This window comes from Rhopalosiphum padi, chromosome 3 (assembly GCF_020882245.1).
Source record: "Rhopalosiphum padi isolate XX-2018 chromosome 3, ASM2088224v1, whole genome shotgun sequence".
Classification (NCBI taxonomy): Eukaryota; Metazoa; Arthropoda; class Insecta; order Hemiptera; family Aphididae; genus Rhopalosiphum; species Rhopalosiphum padi.
This window is the reverse complement of record NC_083599.1, coordinates 22,773,413-22,797,159: the sequence shown is the minus strand read 5'-3', so window position 1 is coordinate 22,797,159 and position 23,747 is coordinate 22,773,413. Positions and strand designations below refer to the sequence as shown.

General features: G+C 30.4%; 1 protein-coding gene across 4 annotated transcripts in view; it reads right to left on the bottom strand.

Annotated features, from left to right (window-relative positions):
- Positions 1-23,747, bottom strand: part of LOC132927539 (mediator of RNA polymerase II transcription subunit 12-like) — an 84,161-nt gene that overhangs the window by 20,838 nt on the left and 39,576 nt on the right. For 3 of the 4 annotated variants that reach the window (XM_060992081.1, XM_060992083.1, XM_060992084.1), the window contains exons 7-13: positions 21,601-21,933; positions 15,909-16,080; positions 11,903-13,035; positions 11,081-11,441; positions 10,074-10,356; positions 7,318-7,517; positions 785-1,038 (exon numbers count right to left, since the gene is read on the bottom strand). In XM_060992081.1, the coding sequence (XP_060848064.1) occupies positions 785-1,038; positions 7,318-7,517; positions 10,074-10,356; positions 11,081-11,441; positions 11,903-13,035; positions 15,909-16,080; positions 21,601-21,933 (2,736 nt within the window). The remainder of the gene's footprint in view (positions 1-784; positions 1,039-7,317; positions 7,518-10,073; positions 10,357-11,080; positions 11,442-11,902; positions 13,036-15,908; positions 16,081-21,600; positions 21,934-23,747) is intronic. The other variant, XM_060992082.1, reaches the window with a different exon arrangement.

Here is a 23,747-nt window from a genome sequence, read left to right as displayed (position 1 = left end):
AGATGAATAATTTATGGTTACGCGGTTACGCCAAATGTAACATGTGTGTAAAATGTTTTATAATCTATATAATAAATGCAACTAAAATATGAAAATGTTAAAAATAGACGGTTCAACTGATTCGTAATGTAAACAATATGTATGAATTAAAATATTTAAATGCATATAAAATTTAGATTAGATTAGGTTTTAAATACTTTTTAAATTAAGTATCTATATTTGTTGTACTTGTAGACTGTGTATTGTCTCGATTCTAGATTCTACAGATAATTGCATTAAAATAAAAATAATTTTCTCTAAATAAAAATAATTCATTTATATGCATATATTTATATATTTATTTAAATAAAATTGTCATCTGACATAGATTATCTAAATAATATGTTTTTTTTTATTTTCGCGAAGAAAATTTCAATTTTATTAGTATGTGTATATACTATATACTATATACCTATAAATTGTAGGGGAGGTGTTGATTATTCTGTTCTACAGCCAGAATATATGATTTTATTTTATGTATTTTACTATAGATTATTTGTAATGCATTGATCATTCTCTGTCCATACTGATGGCTAATGATATCTAGTTAAAATTTCAATGAATTATCTGTTAAATCTTATTATCTTATTATTTAGATAATGTTTGAACTATCGCCTATCAGAGACATTTTTTTACAACACTATGTACTTGAAAATAATTTTAAAAAGCATAATTTACAAAACTACGACTGTTGTGATGATCGTTGTCGACTCGCACGAGATACAATAAACCGCGAAAGACTTACCAGTGAATTGGCGGCGGCCGTTGCCGCGGTACTCCTCTGCAGCAGTCCGTGTTGTTGCAACCGTTGCGTCGTCGTCTGCCGGTGGTGCGATTGCGGTGTCGCCGCCGTGGTGGCGGACAACAGATGCCGCAAGTCGGGTGGCAGACAGGCGGCCAGCTCGTCGCCGCCGTCTGACACGTATTTCCGCGTCAAACCGCCGTATTGCCTGGCCATTGACGGCGTCTGTTCTCCGGTGCTGCTCACCAGGCTGGAACCTGCAAACGCAACGCAATCGATGAAACGTGCACGGCAGTCGTCAAATAATATCATAACATGTAATAGAATATTCGACGGTATGTTGTAATGTACCACTATTTGTTGGTAACATTATCGTTTATTTATGATAAATTGACGAGACGAACCTTATTTTGTATACATTTTAAAACACACAACATAATTTACTTACAGATAAACAAAATAACATTACAGAACAATACAGATAACAATTAACAAAAGATAAAATTTAATTAAAAATATGGGTTTTTAGAAGTGGCCAAGTTGGTCAATTTCATTATGCTCAGAATGATACATACGTATAAATACTACGTATAATAACTACATACATACGTAGTTAAATAGTTTATAGCGCACGCTGGGACACGAAACGTCATATTCCAAATGGGAATAAATAAATACTCAAAAAATATATGTGATAAATCTATAATGCTTTTGAAGAGCTATATCATTTAAATTTAGATGATTTTTTTTTCATGAAACCTCAAACATTTTCAGGACTTTATGTGTGAAAGGATGTCAATTATACAATATAGGCATAAAGTGTATAGATCATCGGTCAAACGTGATATACCATGGTCTATATATGCTATCTGAATAATTTAGACTGATATTAACAACTGCAAAATCTAACCGAACAAAACCATTTAATTATAACGGTATGACGACAATGACAACAACTACTACAAAGAAACAATGACGGCAACACTACGTCATACGCATGATACAAACACATCGTTGTTTACAAATCCATATTTGCACCCTCTTACTTTTTAAACTTGAATCTTGTCATTGTCGTTGCACAATCGTTTCCACGACGCTGCTTTACCATTCTTTTACCACATAATCGTTGGCTAGTGGTTGTAAGGAAACGAGTTTTGGAAATATGTAATGTTATTATATAAATCCTACTACGGGTGGTAATTAACCCGGTATTTCTTAATTGCGGAAAAAGTACCATGTGAGTATAGGATACAAGTTTCCAATAATTGTTTATAATATAACGATGCAGACGTTTTGAAATTTGTAAATTGTACAACTATACGAAATTTTAAAGAGAACAAAAAAAAAGACCAAAAAGGAAGCGTTTATCAACAACCAAATGTTGCAATATTCTGGTGGTGAAATTAATAGATTATAACGTTTATACAGGCTGCTTCAAAAAAAAAAAAAAAAATAGCTTCAAAATCTATGATGACAATAAGTTTATAAAATAAACGTTTTTAAGAATAACGATTGTTCTTTTGCAAGACATTTGATAACAAAAAATCGTTTCCACAATATTTGAATATTATAATATTGGCCTGAAAAATTTGTTCACAACTAGTACGTAGCCAGTTAACAATATCAAGATAATAAATGGCTATAGGTAGGTTAGGTACAAGATACACCGATAGAATATACCATTGTACCTGCATCCTACACTTTGTACGATTGAATAAAAATGGTTATAGGTCTCCGATAAAATTAATTTTCTTCGGTAGGTATGAACTGCTTGGTTTAAAATATTAAATGATAATACTACGATCATCTCGATATTTTGACGTGTAGCAGCACCAGAATATAAATATTACTTTCCTAAAAACACCTACTTCGTTGTAAATGTCTATATGGAGGTGGAGATTGCAATTTACAGGGCGTCCACTAACTCATTTTTTGCGAAGAAAATGGTTGAAAATTTAGAGATAGACTCAGTATTTGCATTCTATAGTTTATACATACCCGAGATAGAAGGAGTTGTACCTGTATGTGTTGTTTGTATCTTATTAAATTTTAACATAGCAAATTGTTCGTTCAGAATAATCCATTTTATAATATTATTTTTAATATTAAAGTTATTTGACCTGTTATTAAATCTAAACGTAAAAATATTATTTAAGGTCCCAAAAAGGCTTTTGTGCGTGGTAATAAATGATTAATGTAGATTAATCATTTATTTACAAGTGTACTAATGTTGTATGTAGGTAATCAAAATACATCCGCTCCTCTGATTGCTACTTTGAATATTTTATTGAGGTTAATTCTTGATATACCAAGGTTATATCCTACTATACTGTATAAGGTACACAATGCATTTAATCTTGTTCCAGTTACTAATATTAATGTTGGGTACGATTTATTACAAAGTTACTCAATTATGTAAACAGCTTGTAGGTAATTAATTTAAATAATTTTAGTACCTTTCTTTTATTTAAAAATTATGTTTGTTTAACCATATAGATATTTAGTTAATTTAACTTCTACATATTCAATATACTACATCAAACCTAGTTAAAAAAAATTGTATTTGGATCTCTTTTGAAAGGGAAATTATAACTTTTTTTCCTTAAACATGTATAGAATATTTACGTAAGTAATATAGGTTCGTTGTATTATTTGATCGGAGTGAGTAATAAAATTAAATAATAAAAATAAATGAAAATCAGAAACAGTTCATTTATAAAAAAAAAAAAAAAAAAGTAATTATAAAAAACTAAGAATTTTTTTAAAAACTCATAATGTTTGTCTCCCCTTTAGACGTCCCTGTGTGGTGGGTATTGTCGAGAGTATCTCGAGGTGGAGGTTAAACGCGGGAAGTGACTATTTCGTAGTAAAATCGTGTTAGTCTTTTACACAATAACCCACACCAGTCAGTCGATCGTAATGTCTACAAGTAGTACACTCTATTAGAATATTCGGACCCGATTTAGGATATGGTGCGGCGCGGTGTCGGGGACGCGACGACGTCGGCGGCGTTCCAGCAGAGATCCCGTGCTGCTACGTACCGTACAATCCAAAACTGGCCGGCTGCCCGCCGTGCCGATGGTTCTGGTTCTGCAGCTGGTGCAGCTTCGCGGCGGCCGCGGAATAGTGCGGCGGCGGCGCGGACCTGTCGGCGTAATGCATCATCGTGGTCGCCGCGATGCCAACCACCGGGGGCGACGGTCGCGCGCCGGCCGCTCAACCGAGACGGGGCCGTGGGCCGCGACGTCCGCCGCAACAATTGCGCCGCACGAGCGTGTGCGACGTCGCCGGCACGGACACTCGGCCAGCAGCCCCACGGACGCCGCAGCGATTGGACGGCTCGCGTGACGCCGGTTCGCCGGCGGCGGTACAGCCGCCGCCCGATGCGACCACGGGCATGTGGTATCGGATATGAGTTGGCGACTGTGGCGGCGGTATGAGACACGCGCGCGCGAAACGTTTCCCGGCGGGCGCAGAGGATGACTAGTAGTTGAGATACGGCGTGACTTGCGACCAGCGACCGCGCGAACAACGCCAGTCGGCAGCAGCGATGATGTATACCACCTAACAGTACTGTTATTGCGGTTGCAGTGTGATCGCGCGCGGTGACGTCGACGACAACGAGGCGGCCGCAGCGACACGCGAACACGACGCGGTGTTGGAGCGACGCGAGCAACGGTACTACAGTCACGGCGCGGCGGCGGCGGTCACTAGTTCACACGGACGAGAGCGATGCGCGCGGCTAACGATTTTGTTATTCGCAAATATCCCGCGGGGCGGTTATAACATTATATTATTATATGCGCTCTCGTGCATAGGTATACAGAACGACTATATCGCTCGCGCGCTTGCGTGATGCCTATGGCATACGCCGCGCCACCCGCACGTATAATAACCCGCTCGCCCTCACACCGCCCACACGCCGCCCGTTTAACGCTCTATCCGCCGTGCGTAGCGTCGTACGTGTGTACGCGGTGTGTGTGTGTGTACGCGGTGTGTGTGTGTGTACGCGGTGTGTGTGTGTGTAACACATAATATTGTACGATATTGTATATAATATACAATGATATGTATATAGCACCAGGTCTTGGTGGTCCGCGATAGCTTTGCGACGGAGGCGGCGGCGGCGGCGACGACGACGACGACGACGACAGTGATGATACCGCCGCCGCCGCCGCTCGCGTCCTCCGCGGTTCCCGCCACGATGATCAATACCACCGCCACCGCCACGGGACCTTTTGACCCGTCGCCTCGATGCCGCCACCGCGTCTTCGTCGTCGCAGTTTGACCTCCACGGTCACGCCGCGACCGCCACCCGCGAGCACGTTCGACGTGCACACCGCGACCGCGCGCGCGAGTTGTTGTAAATCTTTGTCGTCGTCGTCATATACCTCGTGGCTCACACAACGCACACACGCGTGTATACCGGGTGATCCGATTCACGCGAAACACTCGTCATTCCAAAAACTGCTATTAACGTTTTTGAAGGCGTCGAGAAATAAGATTTTTACATTTTTCAACGGCAATATGCGTTTCTAGTTTATCATTTCAAAGCACGATATTTTTTGGAGTACTCAGATATTTGATACTCTAATCGCTTATTATTAATAACTAATAAACTACCTACTTATCGTCTAAAATTTGATTTTGATAGATCCAAATACTCAGCAGCAAAGCTCTGCATTGGGATATAAAATTGAAAATGTATATTATCGGCAGTTAAAAGAGAAAATACTTAAAAATGATAACGATAAATACAATAGTAGAGGGATATAATATTTTTCCAAAAATGTTGTTTTGTAACAGCTTAAAATAATTGTGTTCATCAAATAAATTAATAAACGTTAGCGTTTTTTTTAAATAATGCATGTTTTAAGTTATATAAATTAAACCATATAATATATAAGCTACTTATTCTCCATCGCGTAACATAATAATATACGAGTATATTATTATAACGTATAATATATCCTTTACACTTTACAGTCACGTGGCTCACCTCGAATTGTAATAGTAGTGGTGAGAATCGGGTTTAACTCGACAAAGGTTTACCACCCCAGACCTGGTACAGATTCCACGACCGACTTCTGAACGTATATACTTATACTAACGCAAAAAGCTAATTAAGTATATAGCTGATTTTCCCCGAACTCATAACAATTCCTGCTACCGTTTTGACGGCGATTTAATTAAATTAAACTCAGGAAAATTATACCATTGCCGTCTTATATATATTATATAAAAACAATATTGTTTGATCAAAATCATTCCTATATACTAGATAAATTGGTTATGTATATAATATATAACTATATATCATATAATCTGTTACGACATATCGCAAATATTTTTGAAAATTTGTAAATACAGAAAAATTAAATTCCCAATTATACGATGCTTTATATCTTTTATTAACAAGGAAGTAAATAAATAATAGTATTGATAATACTGTACAACTTAAAATCTTATTTCAGACATTATTAAATTAAGAAATTTTAAACCTCCCGATATTGACGACTTTAAAAATAACATCATCTAAAACCGATGGAATTTTCGCATTTTTATTTTTATACGTGATTTTGGTTTATGGTTTACTTAACCTTTGTTTATCTATACCGTATTTATAGTTTAAATAGTTTAGAATGTTTTGATTTAATTAAACAATAATTTATCTACACTATAATACGCGTTTTAATTCTTCTAAAATTTGAAAAAAAAAGTCCTTTAGAGTACTTATTGATACGTATGAAATATTTATTTTAATAAAAATAAGTCTTGTTATAATGTTTTTTTTTTGTTGACAATTTTAATGTTAGTCTATAAATTCTTTACACTAAAAATTTAATTTGAATATAAATGGCTCTAATTAATTAATTAAATAATTATTTCTTACTTGATCAGATTTATAAAGGATTTAAGATCCTGCTTTAAAATGTAGGCTGTATAATGGCAATTATTTAAAGCGACAATTAAGAAAAAACCGTTAATAGTTAATTACAAGCTTTTAACCGTTTTCCAGATGAAATAATTTTTCATTGTTTCCAAACTTGAAAATATCAATTAGGTAGGTATTTAGGTACTTATTAAAACATCTTCATGCATTTTAAAACTCATTTTACCAGTATTGTTTAAAAATGTATAATAATAAAAATAAATATATTATTAGTAGTAGTATATATGGTAATATTTTATCATTTTGAATCATTTTACATTTTAATTATAAATACGTATTATTTTACATTAATTATAATAGAACAATTAATTTATAAGTAGAGTTTAATTTATTTTAATTTTAATAGTGGAATATATAGTTAAAATTACCTTATGGAATATAATATATAGACTTTTCAAATAATCATTATAATATGCTAAACAATAACGACACTCATCTCTCCTTATTTCTATCGGCACAAATGCACAATACAACACGCTACATTACCATAGGTTAACATTTTTCCATTTTTTCAAGAATCGGTGGATACTTTTTTTCGTGGATATTTAAGTTCTAAAATACTACAAAACTATATAAAACGTACCTTGCAAAAGACCCAGCGCTGATTCTGGCCTGACCGTGGATGTCGGACCACCATCTTTCTGAGGACGATACTTCAGTAAATTGGTTTCACTCATACTGCCAGGCCGATTAATTGCAAACTTGTTGCCAACAATGCCACCATAGCCATAAACTGTGGTCAAAGCATCCACGTTCGCTACGTTCCGTGATGAAGAGAATGGCCTGTGTGCAGAAATTTGTGATAACATGTATAATGAGTAACACAGTTAACAGCTCATTACAAAAAAAACACACATCAATTTGTTGTATCCATCAATTTTGTCTATTATAATTCACATAAATCTAATAAATTATGCCAATTTTACTTTTTGTACAACCAAAAGTCTTAAAATCGTGTAGCTTAACGTCAAACTTTTATTTTTAATTCCAATAAGAACAATTTATAATGTATCTTGCATCAAATATAAATTGAAAAGTAAAATTAACAAGATATAAAATTAAAATGTTTATAAATGTTTGACTTAATAATTTACAAAATGTAATGATTTTCTTCATAATATGCTTATAAAAAAATTTGTGACAAATTATTGACAATAATTGTTTATTGCTTGTAAGAACAACTTAAGGGGAATTGTGTTTTATATTTTTTAAACTCTTAAAAAAAATTTATGAATATATAAATTAAAAAAACTAATAAATGTAAACAATATCAAAAGTTTATATATAACTTAAAAATATCCTAAACATTTTTTAAATTTATTAGTCTAGAATATGTAAATTTAAATATTTAGTCAAAACTTTAAGCATCTACGTATTGTTGTTTTTTTATTTTATTTTTTTTTTATTAAAAAAAAACAATGATAAAATACTTGACTTTATTAAAAATTTATTCTACTATATCTTTATATTTTTAATTTATAACATTTTTTTTTACCTCTATAGGTAAATTCAAATTTTTTATATCTTTTTTTAAATTTAAAATATATACGCACTTAAGAATATATTTTGATATTATTTGGTGCATATTTTTATTATTTTATTTTAAGTCCGATTTAAGACCCCAGTCATTCATTAGTTACTGTTTATAAAATATTATTTACACAAAAAAAAAAAAAAAACAATTACAATTTCAAAGTATAGTTTTTAAAATCTAATGTATGAAATTAAATATTTGATTAAAACGAAATGTTTTAGAGCTCAGAAGAACAAGTTATATGCTTTCAAATCGGTTCCTTAATTGATAAAATTAATACTTTAAGAATATAATTTTTTAATAATTTTCTACATTTAATGAAACTTATACTTTTAATAATTTTCAAAATTATATAATTATATAATTGCCATAATTTTACAAAAGTTATATACCAATTATTTTATTTTTTTACATAATGTGTTATGTACATTTTTGTTTTGGCCGAAAAGAGAAGGATATGTTTAAAATGGTATGTGTAAGATTAAATTACCTATATAATCTACATCTAAAATAATATGTTGGTTGGATATTTAGATACTTATATTAAAATAATTTTCAAGTCAAGTGATGTAATATTAATTTATAACTTTATAAGTCATTAGATAGTCCATAATGTTAAGCAAAACTTATTTTCCTACTACAGTACTTTACTGGCAATTAAGTGGAGACTCGATACTTGCAGACATTGGACGGCCAATAGATTTTGTGTTAAAATTGACCAAACTATCATTACTCATTAGTAGTTGTCTTAGTATTGGCATGTTACAGACCGAGTACTATAACAAGTACAATATTAATGGTGGACTAACTTTGGCTCAATATAGGCATATTATACGAAATGTGATTTTCTCAGGACGTTTTTCATAAATTTAGTTTGGTCTCCTTATTTTTATTCTTTGTGGTAAAAAAGAAATATCTAGTTAGTCAAATAATCACTTTATTCATTGTCTTTCGGTTCATTATAACTAGATAGATAACTTACCAAGGATTCTCACTTTAATTATTTCCTTCTATAATGAACTTATTCATATTCTAATTTTTGAATTTATTAAATATACAGAAAATCGATATTTTCAAATTCTTGAGATTACTTTGTACTACTTGTCTACTTAACGAGTATTCTGTGGCAACACAAAATTTTATTTTTTAAATAAAAATCCATTATTTATTCAATAACTTTTTTTACAATTTTGAAGTGTGTAATTCAAAATCAAAATAGAAGTTTTGAGTTATTATAATATTTACACAAAGAATAATAGTATTTCAAAAATATAAAATAGATATTAGATCTATGTTAAAAGTTGATAGATTAATATTAATTACTAAATTATTCAAATACCTTAGCCTCATATTTTCCAATTCTAATTGACCCATATTATCCTTAGTTCACAAAGTTGAATGACTCAAAAACTACTACTTAATGGAATTTTGATTTTGATTTTGACTTTTAAATAATTTACTGTAGGAATGGGATATTCTAATTTTAAAAATAACGGAAATTTGCATTCCTACAGAATACTTAATAAGCAATACAAAACTCACAAGAATTTAAAAATATTGCGCTCTATAGGTAATTAATAAAATTTAAAATTCCAAATCAGATTTTGAATAACTACATTATTAAAGAAAAACGGATGTGAGCATGGTTAGTGAATTAATCTGTAATATGATTAAGAAGAATTATTTTACTTTCATCTTTTAACAGATATAATTGGATATGGGGCATGTCACATGACTACATGAGGAACATAAAGACAATTAATATCATTGAAGTATTAGTGACTGTAATACGACACCAAACTTACTTAAACTTATCCATCATAGCTCGCATCATTCGCTCGCGGCGCTTAGCGTTCGCAGCTGCTGGCCACTGTACGCCAGCTATCTCTAAGTCAGGTGGTGGCAAATCGGGCAGTCGCCGTCGACCGTCCCGGTTGCTACTCCGCAACGACGACGAACGCATAGAGTCCGGTTCACTGAGCGTGTCCGACGGCGAAGCAGTCAAATCTCTGAGCCCAAGAGCACCGGAACTAATCAGCAAAGCGCTCCTGGGCGTGCCGACTGGCGTGTTTTGTTGTGGTGGTGTGGCTGCAGAAACACATGTAAAAATTATATAAATTAATAAATTAACAAAACATAAATTATATTATATTCATTACCTAGTTATATTATTATAAAGTGTTTTAAAGTATTATAATTACATTTGGAATCTATTTGCTATGATAAATTGTAAAATTATATTAATTTATCAACCGAGTAAATTAAACGCTTCAATAATGCTATTAAATGTTTGCTTGTACATAATTAAGTAATTTTATTTTTAAGTTTTCATTCCATAAATTTTCCTTTTCATGATTTTTTGGTTAGTTTATTGTTTACTTTATGTTTTCATTATTTTATGAAACTTTGTTTCTCATCTTATAAATTATATAAAAACAAAGATGTGTCTTATGAACTTACTAATTTATTAAAGTTTAAGTTAAGTGGATTATAAGTGTAGATTGTTATTACAAATTTTGTTTAAAAGTTTTAATGTTTTAAAATAATAATGTTATCATATGATCTTATTTTAAGAATACATTATTTTGTATAGAATAATAGAATATTATATTATAAGAATATTTTAAAAGTGACTTTAATTTAATTTTTACATTTTTAAATAACTAATTGCGATCAATTCAGTATACAAATAATACACATTAATCATTATTGGACAATAATATTATGTAATTATAGATATATTTATTTTGAGAGGGGACTTAAGGATTGTTTAACGTTGTGGTTAACAACTCGAACGATAGGTACTACTTACGATGCAAAGTCGATGTCTGTGACGCAGTTTGTTGCTGTGTAACTGACTGATATTTAAGGCCAGCTGACCCAGTCAAAGCTTTAACACCGATCTGTTGCTGTTGATCCATTGTAGCTGAAGACGAATTGAGTAATACCGTTACTCTGGCGGTACTTGTACCACTAGTTGGCGCTGAAGTACTGTTCGGTTGCTGTTGCTGCTGCTGCTGCTGCTGTTGCTGCTGTTGCTGCTGTAGCTGCTGCTGATTTTGTGACTGTTGTTGTTGTTGTTGTTGTTGTGGTTGCTGCTGTTGCTGATAGTTATTACCATTAATATAGTGCTGTTGCTGTTGCAATGCAATATTCGTCGGATTGTCGCAACGCTGTAACACAAAAAATGATAATCAATTGTATTGATCAATATTAATATAATAAATGAATACGTAAACATGATAACTTAGTCATGTGTACTAAGTAGTCTGCTATTTTAATTAAGGACTATTATTATATTAAATTTTTAGCATATTCCATTGCTTATAACAACATTGTTAAAAGTATATATTTTTGGAAAATTATGTGAATTCAAGTTACTAATGGTATCTATCTAATACTATAACAACTGAAGAAAAAACATTCTTTTATTTTAATATATTTATATTTAAATGGACCGATAGCAATTTATTTATAAACGATATTTTTTAACAATAAATAAATTAGACTCTGTAGTTTAGTTTTTAAACCTAATGTGAAGAATATAATATACATTTTTTTAAGACATAATTATGTAAAAAAGAGGTTTGTAATACTATCATAGGATCCATACACATTGGCTATAATTACTCACTTGGCCTTGTGGTTGCTGCAATGGTCTAAACGCAGTGGAACTAAATTCCGCCGACGTCGTATCGTATTTTATACCACCCGAAGTAATCGGTACTCCACCAAGTGTTAAAGCAGATGGATTCTGTACAAAGCTGTTGTCCACCCTTTGTTGTTGTTCAATGACATATTGATTTGGATTATCATCGACAGTCGTCGGTACCTGTTGTTGATCTTGATTCGGAAACCTTTGATATTGTTGTAACTGACTTGACTGATATTGCTGATTCTGTTGCTGTTGATACTGGTTTTGAGATTGTTGTTGCTGATTATACGGCTGCTGTTGGTGCGTCTGTTGCTGTTGCAGTTGATTGTACGGGAGTTGTTGCTGTTGTAGCTGCTGATTATGCTGCTGCTGCTGATTCTGTTGCTGATATGTGCCGTATTCCGGTTGATAAGGCTGATACAAGACTTCTTGCTGTTGTTGATATGTCTGTTGTTGGCAGTTAAACAAAGCGCCACCGCCACCGTCTCCTCGTTTGTTAAAGAATAATTGTTGTTGTAACGCGGCCGCGTTTCCGGTGACACTCGGCGATGATGAATAATTCGTTTCGGACTGTAAACTATTGGCAGTGGCTATGCCAGTAGCCGAGTATTGTTGCTGTCGCAGTTGCGAAGCAGGTGCGATGGCTTGTTGTTGTTGCTGAGCCTGTCTCGCGACGATGCTCGTCGGTCCGCTTCCAACGCCACCGCTTCCATATAACGAACCATTGTTCACTGACCCGTAAGCGTTGTTTGTGGTTTGCTGCTGCAGTTGAGCGACGGTTGTATCGTTATACTGCTGTTGCTGTACCGGTTGTTGCTGCTGGAGAGGCGGTGACGTTCCAGTACAATACAGCTGATACTGTTGGTCGCGTAAGTTTTGACTGATGATCGATTGAGTGCGGCGCAATTGCGTCGTAGTACCAGAAGATGTCGCAAACCCATGCTGTTGATACTGATTCTGCTGCTGCTGTTGCTGTTGCGTTTGTTGTTGATACTGTTGTTTTTGGGCGTTTTCACCAGATAGCGAATCGTATTTGTTGTTATTTTCGCCGAATTTTTCACTACCGTTAAACAACTGAGTCGTCGTTGTCGGTCCACTACCGTTCATGTTGGCTATAAAAAAAAATTATAATTTAGTATAAAGGAAAATATACAAACTATTCGTATTTTGTAATTTTTAATAAAAGTTGAAATTCGAAGATACAGATCACTACGTCGTTGTGCGTTATTAGCTGTTTAGTCCGACATTAATCAGAAAGCGAACGAACAAAAAATACTGCACTAATCAGTTATCTCGATTCTAAGGAAATCCGCCAATGGTTGATATAACCCATGATATTTATTTTCTAACGAGGTTCAAAATACTCTTTAAACTATATGTTCTGTTTATCTCTATAAATAATCTCTGAAACTTTTGTAAATCAGGATCGAGTAATTTTTAATTCTATATGTCATACACAATACACATAAAGGTTAAGTTAGGCCTTCTATTATATATTTTAATAACAAACAAAAAATTAAATATTATTTAATAAAAATTTTATAGTAACGCATGTTGATTTAGTTAGTTGGTCTACACCAATTTTATATTCTGAGTGTTGCAGTGAATGATAATATATTGTAATCAATGATCTGTATTTTTCTTTTTCTTTTTATTTTTAATTATCAACGATTATTTGATTTAAGAGGACACCAAATCCACATGTATTGTATTTGTGTTACTAACATAAAATATAGAATATTTGCGTTCAGCAGAATCCATTTTATGTTATTAGCTTTAATATTAAAGTCAATTGACCTACTATGAAACATTATTATTAAAGTGTAAACAGAAAATGAAAATATTAAATGTTAAAAGAAAATTACTTCACATCTATAAGACCATACGTACAGGTGAGTTTATATAAGGTGAGTTATGAACATTATTAAGATTTAATATTTTACTAGCTATAACTCAATTTAAAATTAAAATATCAATTAAACCCTATATTATGTTCTAAATAATATTTTTACCTTTAAGAATGAATAGTAAATACATTTTCTGTACTATTAAAACAAACGCCAAAAATTCATCTGAACTCAAATTACCTATGGTCTACGTTAGTACGTTAGTAACACTAAAATAGCACATGCGAGTACAACGTCCTTTTAGTACGTATAATCGTATAGATGTAAAGTAATTTTCTATAAGCATTTAATATTTTCATTTTCTGTTTGCAATTCAATGATACGAATTTGGTTTACAATTTTTTTTCAAATGACTTAGTATGAATAAGAATTTTTCAATAGTTCTCAAATTTACCTGTGTCAAGGTAAGCCACATGAGTATCCAGGTTAGGTTAGCATTTTAATTTTTAAATATTCAGTACGGCGTAATGTATATGCAATATCGGTACATTGGTGCGTCGAAGAGCAAGGTATCTATATATTTATTTTGTATTACTCTTCGTTAATATTATATTTTTAACATAATGTTTTTCATATATAATACATTAATTAAAACTACTGATTTGACAAGAATGTCAAGTGGAGTTAAACCTGGGGCTGGTAGACCATTCAATGCTCGTGTCGCACCCAATCCACTCGACTGAATATTCATGAGTTCATGGTATAGAAATATCTGACCTATTTAAAGTTCTTTATTATATGGTAGCACTATTTGATTGGAATAAATATAATCATTCAATAATGTATTGTGTTTTAATTTATTAAAATATTTTATTTGTCATTGCATTTCTTTGCTAAATTATGTACCAAAAAATTACCTAAATTACTTTTCACAGGATAGGAAACAATTTAGCCTGAAAAAAAGTACCAAATTATTTCTCAGACTTTAGCTAGCAGTTATCCTGCTTATTAAAATATTTAATCTGTAAAATAATTTCAAATATAAATCGCTATTAAATGATATTTTTTCAAATTATTTTAATTAAAACTATCAATTATTAATTAGTTAATACGAATTAAATAATGACCCAAAATGTAGGTATAACTCAATAATATTAAGTATTTAGAAAGCTAACTCTACCTAGATCAATTGTTAATAATAATAAACAAATTAAATTTATAAAAATTCACATTTTTGATTCTATGATAGCAGAAAATATTTAAAATTACATCAAATAAACTTTATACTAATTTAAGTATCTAACCTATTAATATAATCTATTAATATAGGGTTTGAAACCGTTTTAAAATATTAAAAAAATTGTTAAATACTTTTTACAAAAATTAAAAGTAACATTAAAGTACAAAATGTTTGTTAATAATATTCAAAGTATATATACAATATTAATTATAAAATAATAATAATAATAATAATAATATTTTCATAATTTTCGTACGCAAACTAATTTTAAATTTAAAAAAATAATAATTGAAAGTTATAACTCAACAATATCCAGAAGATTTGTAATATGGTCCATCGCTAGGTAGTGTTATTTTTTTTTTAATTTAAAAGTAATATCAATGATTAAATGGTTATAGATCAAATATCGCTAGCCAAAATTGAAAATAATACAACAATTTGATAAAATCATGAAAACTTTAAATTTGATATTGTGCAATAATATAAATTATAAAATTAGAATATTAGCTATTTTTAAATTTAAATTATAAAAACTTGTATTGAGCATTAAAATTAAAAATATTTATATCGATTTAATTCCCACCACACAAAATATTACTCGATTGATTTTGAAACATTTGTTACGAACCCTGCTCGTGATACATTAATATTAAACTTTTACCTAATAGATAAATAATCAACATACAAAAGTATTTTTTTTAACTAAAATGCTGCCTAATTTTCTCTAGAGCATTAATGGAAATCGATAATAACTATTTAACGAAAACGCATAATCAACACAAAATAGAGTATTTCAATTCATCACGAGTGTTAACGTAACCGACGGATGTACTCATTAATCGCGCATATTATTTTTGTTTAAAAATACCAGTTATCAATATTAAACGTTTGCTATTACCAATAGATCGGCTAAAGTCGGCCAACATTCCGCTAATTGTGCCGCTGCTATCGTTGTCTGATACCACTGCCGACGTCGTCGCAGCTGGTTGCATTGCATAATTGTGTCGCTGTGTCTGTTGCTGATGTTGTTGCTGCTCCAACAACTCTTCTTCGTCGTCCTCGTCGTCATACTGTCAAAAATAGACGAAAGTGAAAACAAAATACAAAAGTGGATTTTATCGGGAATAAAATATAAAATATTTCAATACCACCTACGAATCGTTTAAATACCACACATGAAAAAATATCTACTTAACATCTACGTATTTTGGTTTTCCACTGTCTAAATAACATTAAAATTAAATACCATATCTTACTACGACGCATAATTATATGATATATAATATTGTTCATGATTTCAAGCAGGCTTGTCAACGATAAAAATAATATAATATATCATAGTAATATTATACATTGTTAACGAAATCTGTTTCGTTGAAATACCTAATCGTGAATAATCGCATCTATATTATATCATAGTTTGCATTAAAAGCGTCCGTTATATTATACTATTACTAGTATAAAACACCACCATACGAGCGCGCGCGTGCCCTTGGCGTTGACTGTAATTATCAGTAATTAAAAACATCAAAATTAAATACAACACCTATCTAGGTATAATTTATATATATATATATAATATGGGATGATAAAATATTAATAAACAATATAATATGTCAAAATAATTAATAATTATATACTGGTGAAGCGAGGGATCAAGAGCAGGGTGCTATTTATAGGTATATACGTTCGCCACAACTATGTTCGTTTCCAAACACACTTTACGCTCTATACAAAAACAATAGTATAAATTACAATATATAAATATAAAGGTAGGTAATATTGTCGACTCGATCATAATAATAATATTTATCATACCACTGCTAAGTTCTAGTCTTTACTAATATGTAGAGATAGGATGTTGATGACTTTTGTATTTTTAGATTTTTAGCCATTAATGCATTCTTTTAACGTTATTTTTGTGATTTTTGTACACGTTTCAGATCATATTTTTAAACTTTATATTTTAAAGAAAACATTTAAATTTTTAAAAAAATTTGTATTATTATTATTGAAGATATTTGTTGTGATTAGATTTACCTTGTTTAAGTGCTTGTATAGATACAGTAAGTACACACTACACATGATTTTATAGACATATGTTTATTGAATATTATATTTATTTAAGCGTATCGTAAAAATCCTTTAGGTCATCTTTTATTTAAATAATAAATACATTAATAATTTTGAATAAAATTTAGATGATCATCAATACCCTATATCTACCAATATATTATATAAATTATGTATACACGCATAAGGCTACAACACGTATAAAAGTCTACGTGTCTGTGTACAGTAACGATGTAACTATATAATAAGAGACGTGGGTGGTATAAAATAGATAGCTTTACCGACCCCAAACCTGAATGGGTTACACTTTTTTCTAGAAAATGTTAAAATACCGCATGCGTACACACGATGATGATGATGATGATGATAATTTATCGTTTTTTTTAAATTTTGACGCCCAACGTCCAACCCTCTATATAGTTACGCTCGCAGTGAACAGTTACACTAATATATTATGTCTACGTATGTTACATCGAATCAACAGAACATCATGTATGTACCTACGTAATAATATATGTATAATATATTATATTAGACTTTCTAAATCGATCGCCTTATCAATAATACGTAAACATATACACGTTATTGGCGAGCTACGATGATTACAACATATTAGTATATTATGTGTTATATACTAGGTACCTATGTAAACAATAATATAATATGCCAAGTACTCGGTAAACTTCCTACTTACTATATATATTATATATATGCGTATATACGGCATACTAATATATGAGTACTATTATACGCCATAATATAACATCATAATATATCATTATATAAATTTAATATCATGTAAACAATACCATATCACTTTAGGTAATAAGTAATGACTTATATAATAATACTGCAGTATAAACATCGCCCTCGCATACACGATATAATATAAATTATTCACCTACCTACTAAATGTTCGTGGCAACTATATAAATTATAATAAATAAGAATAATATAATATCTAATTAATATCTACAGTATTTAGAACACAGGTCCTGTATAATCTATTAACTATTTTTATATGGTTAAAGGCGTTAATGTGCCTATATATAAACATTAAACGTGTTCGCGGACTAAGTGGCGGCTCAAAATATCAAGAGGTTTAGGAAGAAATGATCAAATTTCATTCATATATCTTGTGCTAATTACAGGTAACTATTGCTTACACTAGTTGTAATGAAAAATCAAATCCTTTTTTTTTTATTCACTCGCTGTATGAAATAATAATATTATATTTTAATTTATCAATTGAATTTTAAATTATATCACAAAATTATAAACGCAAATAGGTAAACCGCCGGACCCGTAGATTCCATGTAAGCGCTCCCATTTTTCCAAAGTAAATTATTATACAAATCACTTGTCAATAAAAATATAAAGTGGTTTGGAGTTTGAATTTTTATTTAAATAAAATGTGTCATATTTATATTAACTCACTTGAAAAATATTATGTATTATTATTTAAGAACGGAAGCACTTTTAGTATTTTAGTTTCTACTTTTTAGTAATAAAATATGTTTCTGCTATTTATTGTATATTACTACAGTTCTAATTTCTTAAGAACATTCTATATCATATGTACAATTATCTTGTTGATTAAAAAATAACTGGTTTGTAAAAAAACATGTAAAATATGAAAAATGGAAAGCTTACTAAACTTTCTATAATTCTCGTAGCACTGAAAAAGATATTTTTAACTAGGTGGAAGGGTAATTAATCTGAATAAATAAATCAAAAACTTAATCTTAGTTAAATTATTATAACTGTTAACATATTTTTTATTGATTACTAATAGCAATATTTATCTATAATAATAATTTAATTTAATTTAATTTTTTAATTTTTAATTAAATTAGCGACATACGAGTATATGGGAGGAGTATACGTGTCCGTGTAACATAAATTATTTAAATTTAATGTAGGGCCCATAATATACAAAGGATATACCTCGACCATGAAATAACCGCCACTAATGCGCAAACTCGTTGATCAGGTAAATTATAATAATAAAACTGTTATTAGATACATTATGATATTACAATAATAATAGTTTTACGCTCAAGCAATACTACTCTATAATAGATACCTATCATAGGCGCAAATAGGGAATTCAATCAAAGAAGACATGAACATTAAGTTTAAATTGAATTTAAATCAATTATATTTTTTAGTTAAAGATATTTTTCTACACATTCAATAATTAGTGAACACCACTGATCCAGTTATAGACGATAAATAATGATAAAAATATTAAAATAATAAATGCAACTGAAATATAATCCAATTATATCTTCTTTCCCTAATCACCGAAAAAATTACGACCCTATTTGCGCCTGTGCTACATATTATACAGGTATTAACTATTATGGGACGTATATTTACGGCACTATATTATAAAATAATCTGTGCACCAATAACAGCATTCCACTATATATTATACTATTTATAAAAATAATTTTTGTATAGTCTAACAGTGTCCATCATCATCCCCGTCGTCGTCGTAGATAAGTTTAATATCGCCGCTACATCTTATACAAAACTCCATCCAGTGCTTTTGTAAAGGAGAAGAGGTAAATTGGGTAATTAACTCGTATAGCAAACACTATTTTAAGAGCAACAATTTTTTTTAAGGTGAATCCAAACAAAAGTTTTGTAGTTACCTGTTTTAAACTAATTATTGATAAATATGCATAATTATATAATATATATGCACTTTTGGCGTTTGAAATTATAGTGTGTATTTTTTATATTTTGATCAAATACGAACGACCATATAAGACGTTACCGCTATCGAAAACGTGGAACGCTCAATCGAAAACAACTTAATGAGAATTAATGCATCATCTCAAATACAACCAAACAGAAAAATTAGATAAGGAAAAATAGTATCAAATATCCCACTAAAATAAATGAATAATTTGTAATTTGAATTTAAAACTTTATGTTGTAATAATAATACATGAATACAAATTATTCATGATTATTTAATGATAGCAAAAACTGAATTTTACATTAACATGTTCTTATTACTGATACTTGAAAAAATTGAAGACACCTAACCTAGTTCGTTATTTTAGTACACTCTGGTCAATAAAATAAATATTATCATTGACCCAATGCAAGAGTAGCCTAGCCCGATTGAATGAAAAACACAATTTAGTTCACCACTCAAATAGGTTTCTTTTAAAACAAGTGGAAAGCGAATACAATTAAATGGGATATACTATTTTAAGGGGTATAAAAACGATGAAAAAATATTTATTTTTGTTTTCGTGAAGGATAAAATATGGGTATAGTAAAGCGTAGCGTTTTAAGATCTGCCCCCGGGTGATATATAATATTACACGACACAGTGGACTTCACTACTCGGTAGTGGTACGCACCACAAACACTATATATAATGTACAATATACATTATACATATAATATTACTTCAGGCTTTATTGTAAGGTTCAGTAGGTCACTAATAAATGTGTGGTAAGAAATTTAAATGTACAGTTAACTTAACCAATATATTTACACTTGATAAAAATATAAAATAAGAAATTACTTTACTATATTCTAGTAATATATAATACTAATAAATGAATAACCAATCTGTTAAAATAATTAATTTTTATAAATGATAAATAACGGTAAAACCTTGATTATGTTTTCAACTACTGAAATTACATGAAAATTTCTAAACTTGATATAACTACTTGGAGTTGTCTGCTTACCATGTTCAATATATTTTTTTCAAACATAAAATTTGAGTTATGGAAATTAAATGTAAATTTAATCAAATTAAATTTCATTTAAATATGAAAACATTTAATTGTATTTAAAGATTTAAACTAAAGTATCTGTCCATTTGTTTCACTCACTCGTAAAAGGATACTTAAGTATAGAATACTTTGCATGGAAAAATTGATTTTTTCATAAAAGTAGAGTTGTTTGGTTGTTATAGCAGGCCTTTCATTTGTAGTAGGTAAAAACATGTATTAAATATACAATAAACGGTTTGCTATGTAAAGAATATTATCTAATCGTCTCCAACTCTCTTGTGCCATTTTAGTAAGCCGAACCCAAATTAAAATAATGAACGATACATAATTGCATTAGCGTCGTATATCTGTAGGGTTATTTAACCAATGGTATAACTTACCCATTTTATCTAAAACCTATGCTTATAATTTGGAAATGAAAATAGAGTACCTAAATAATTTACAATAGTGCGTAGATACTTTATAAAATTTCATTCTATGTTGTAATGGCTTTTTTTTTAGTTTAGTTTAAAATAGAGTATATATTTTTGGGTATAGAATTATTAACAGAGGTTGCATTGCAAGCCCTCTCGAGTTACTATAACGTAAATTCTATTTGTGCGGTTGGAAGAAACCCTTACAATAAAGCCCGACACTACTTAAAAATGTACTTTTATCGGCGCCACTACCACCACCATTGTCGTCTACTCAACTAACACACTAATAATAATAGCGACGACGACGACGACGATCGTTATGAAAGACCCTTACGCGAAAATTCGTCCGATTACGGTTTGCGGTTTGAACGTTTCCAAACGTATTATTGCTGCTGTTCGCGCCCGCCTGCCGATTTTGCTGAGAAGACGACAGCGCGCGGCCCAGCATACTGTTGTACTGTTGTTGTTGTTGCTGCTGGGTCTTGTGCTGCAATTGCTTAAGTTGCCGTTGTATGTGCTGTTGCTGCTGGTGCCGAATGGTTTGCTTCTGCAGCCGTTGCTGTTCAGTTTTGCCGGTCTTCGAATCGGAATGACCACCCGCCACGACCGCACGAATCGGCTGATTCAACAGTTTGCATATTCGATCGTATTCGGGAGTTTTTTCCAACTATATTCAAGATCGAAATTGTTGTAGGTACAACAACAACAACAACAACAACAACAACAATAAAATATGAATACACGTGCATTGCACAGCCCGCAACTGATGATATTGTATAAGTAGTTAGATATTATCAGTGATGTGTTGCCCCAAAAAAAAAAATCTTGAGTGCACTACCCTTTTTTACAATAGTGGTGACAATATATTTATACAACAAAGACATTATGATAAAGTGAAAAAAAATATGTTTCGCTTTAGTCGAAATCTTTATACCTATTGACTATTATTCTCTATTTCTCTATAACCATATTCTTTCGCAAAGTTTGTACGGACGTATAACATTACACGCAACTTTTACAAGACGAAATTTGATTATCTGACATTTAAAAACGTTTTTTAATATTTTTACACATTTTTATATTTTACGATAAGATATACGTAATATTGTATACTTATGTCTAATACACAAACACATATATTTATAGTCTCGTAGGAAGGAATATTTCATTACAATGTTTACATACTTTAAATAATACAAGCGAATAACGAATTAAAAATAATATCTTTTCCTAATATATCGAGTATTTTTATCAGTGTTTTGGTTCTTGATTTTAAAAATATTTTTCAATAATCAGCAGATATCGATAATATCAAGTACTAGCTAAGTATCTGAGAATGTTGAAAATCGCGAATAATAACAGAATATAATTTTACCTACGACAATGAAATTTCAATTGTGTTTTGTTTATTACATATGCAAACATAATATTTGTTTATTTTGTTTGTGCAGTACACAAAAAGTGTGTTATATATTTTATTATTATAATAAGGAGGTTACAGGTTAGTATAGTATGAGTCGCGCATGTGTTTATTTGTTTTCGCGAACTTTCTATTTGTTTTATATAAATTTAAAACAAATAGAAAACCTACGCACTTCGTTATCTGAACAATTTTGCCACCGTTGTGAATTATTTTAGGGATTTTCGTCCTGCAGAGGTGGTAAACAGTTTTAACATCCCACGAAATAATCTTTTAAGACAGCCTTAGAACCCTTCCGGCTTTCCTTATTCTATCTCCGTGTTTGGTAAATATTAAATAAACTAGATGGGTACATATAATATAGCTTATGACTTTATGATTATTTAAGATTTATTTAATCGAAAACAAAATATACAACAATGAAATTAATAATCTAACCAACCTAAAACTGTTTATTTATCTTTTAAACTCCAATTACTTACCTAACATCAAATAGGAGTAAATTTAGATGTATAATAGTAGTTAGGCATGCTAAGATCAATATAATATTATTATTATAAACGTCAAATAAAACCTAACGTACATAAGAATTAGTAATATTATTTTGAATTTTAATTAAACTTCTAAATTTCGATAATAAAAAACAATTGAGTTTTTTAAAACATATTGATTAATGATAAACTAATTTGATTGTAACAAATATTTGCGCCGATTATTGACTAAAATAAATAATATATTTATTTATAACCAAGCATACTAATAAATATATAATATATATTACTATATATATATGAGCATATATAAATACTAAAATCAGTGTATTTTAATTTTCCTATTAGAAATTATTCTATTTTAAATTTGTTCTATTATTTTTATATTACAATAACAGTTAATAAATACGTAACACGAATTTTATAATAATAAAAATTTCCAGCGTTAACATTGACCGGCCTATTTGATTATTACTGTATTTTTATTAACATAAGTAATAATCCTCTAAACCGTTTGTAATAAACTATTATTTATAATATTAAATACCTACTATAAATAGAGATAATATA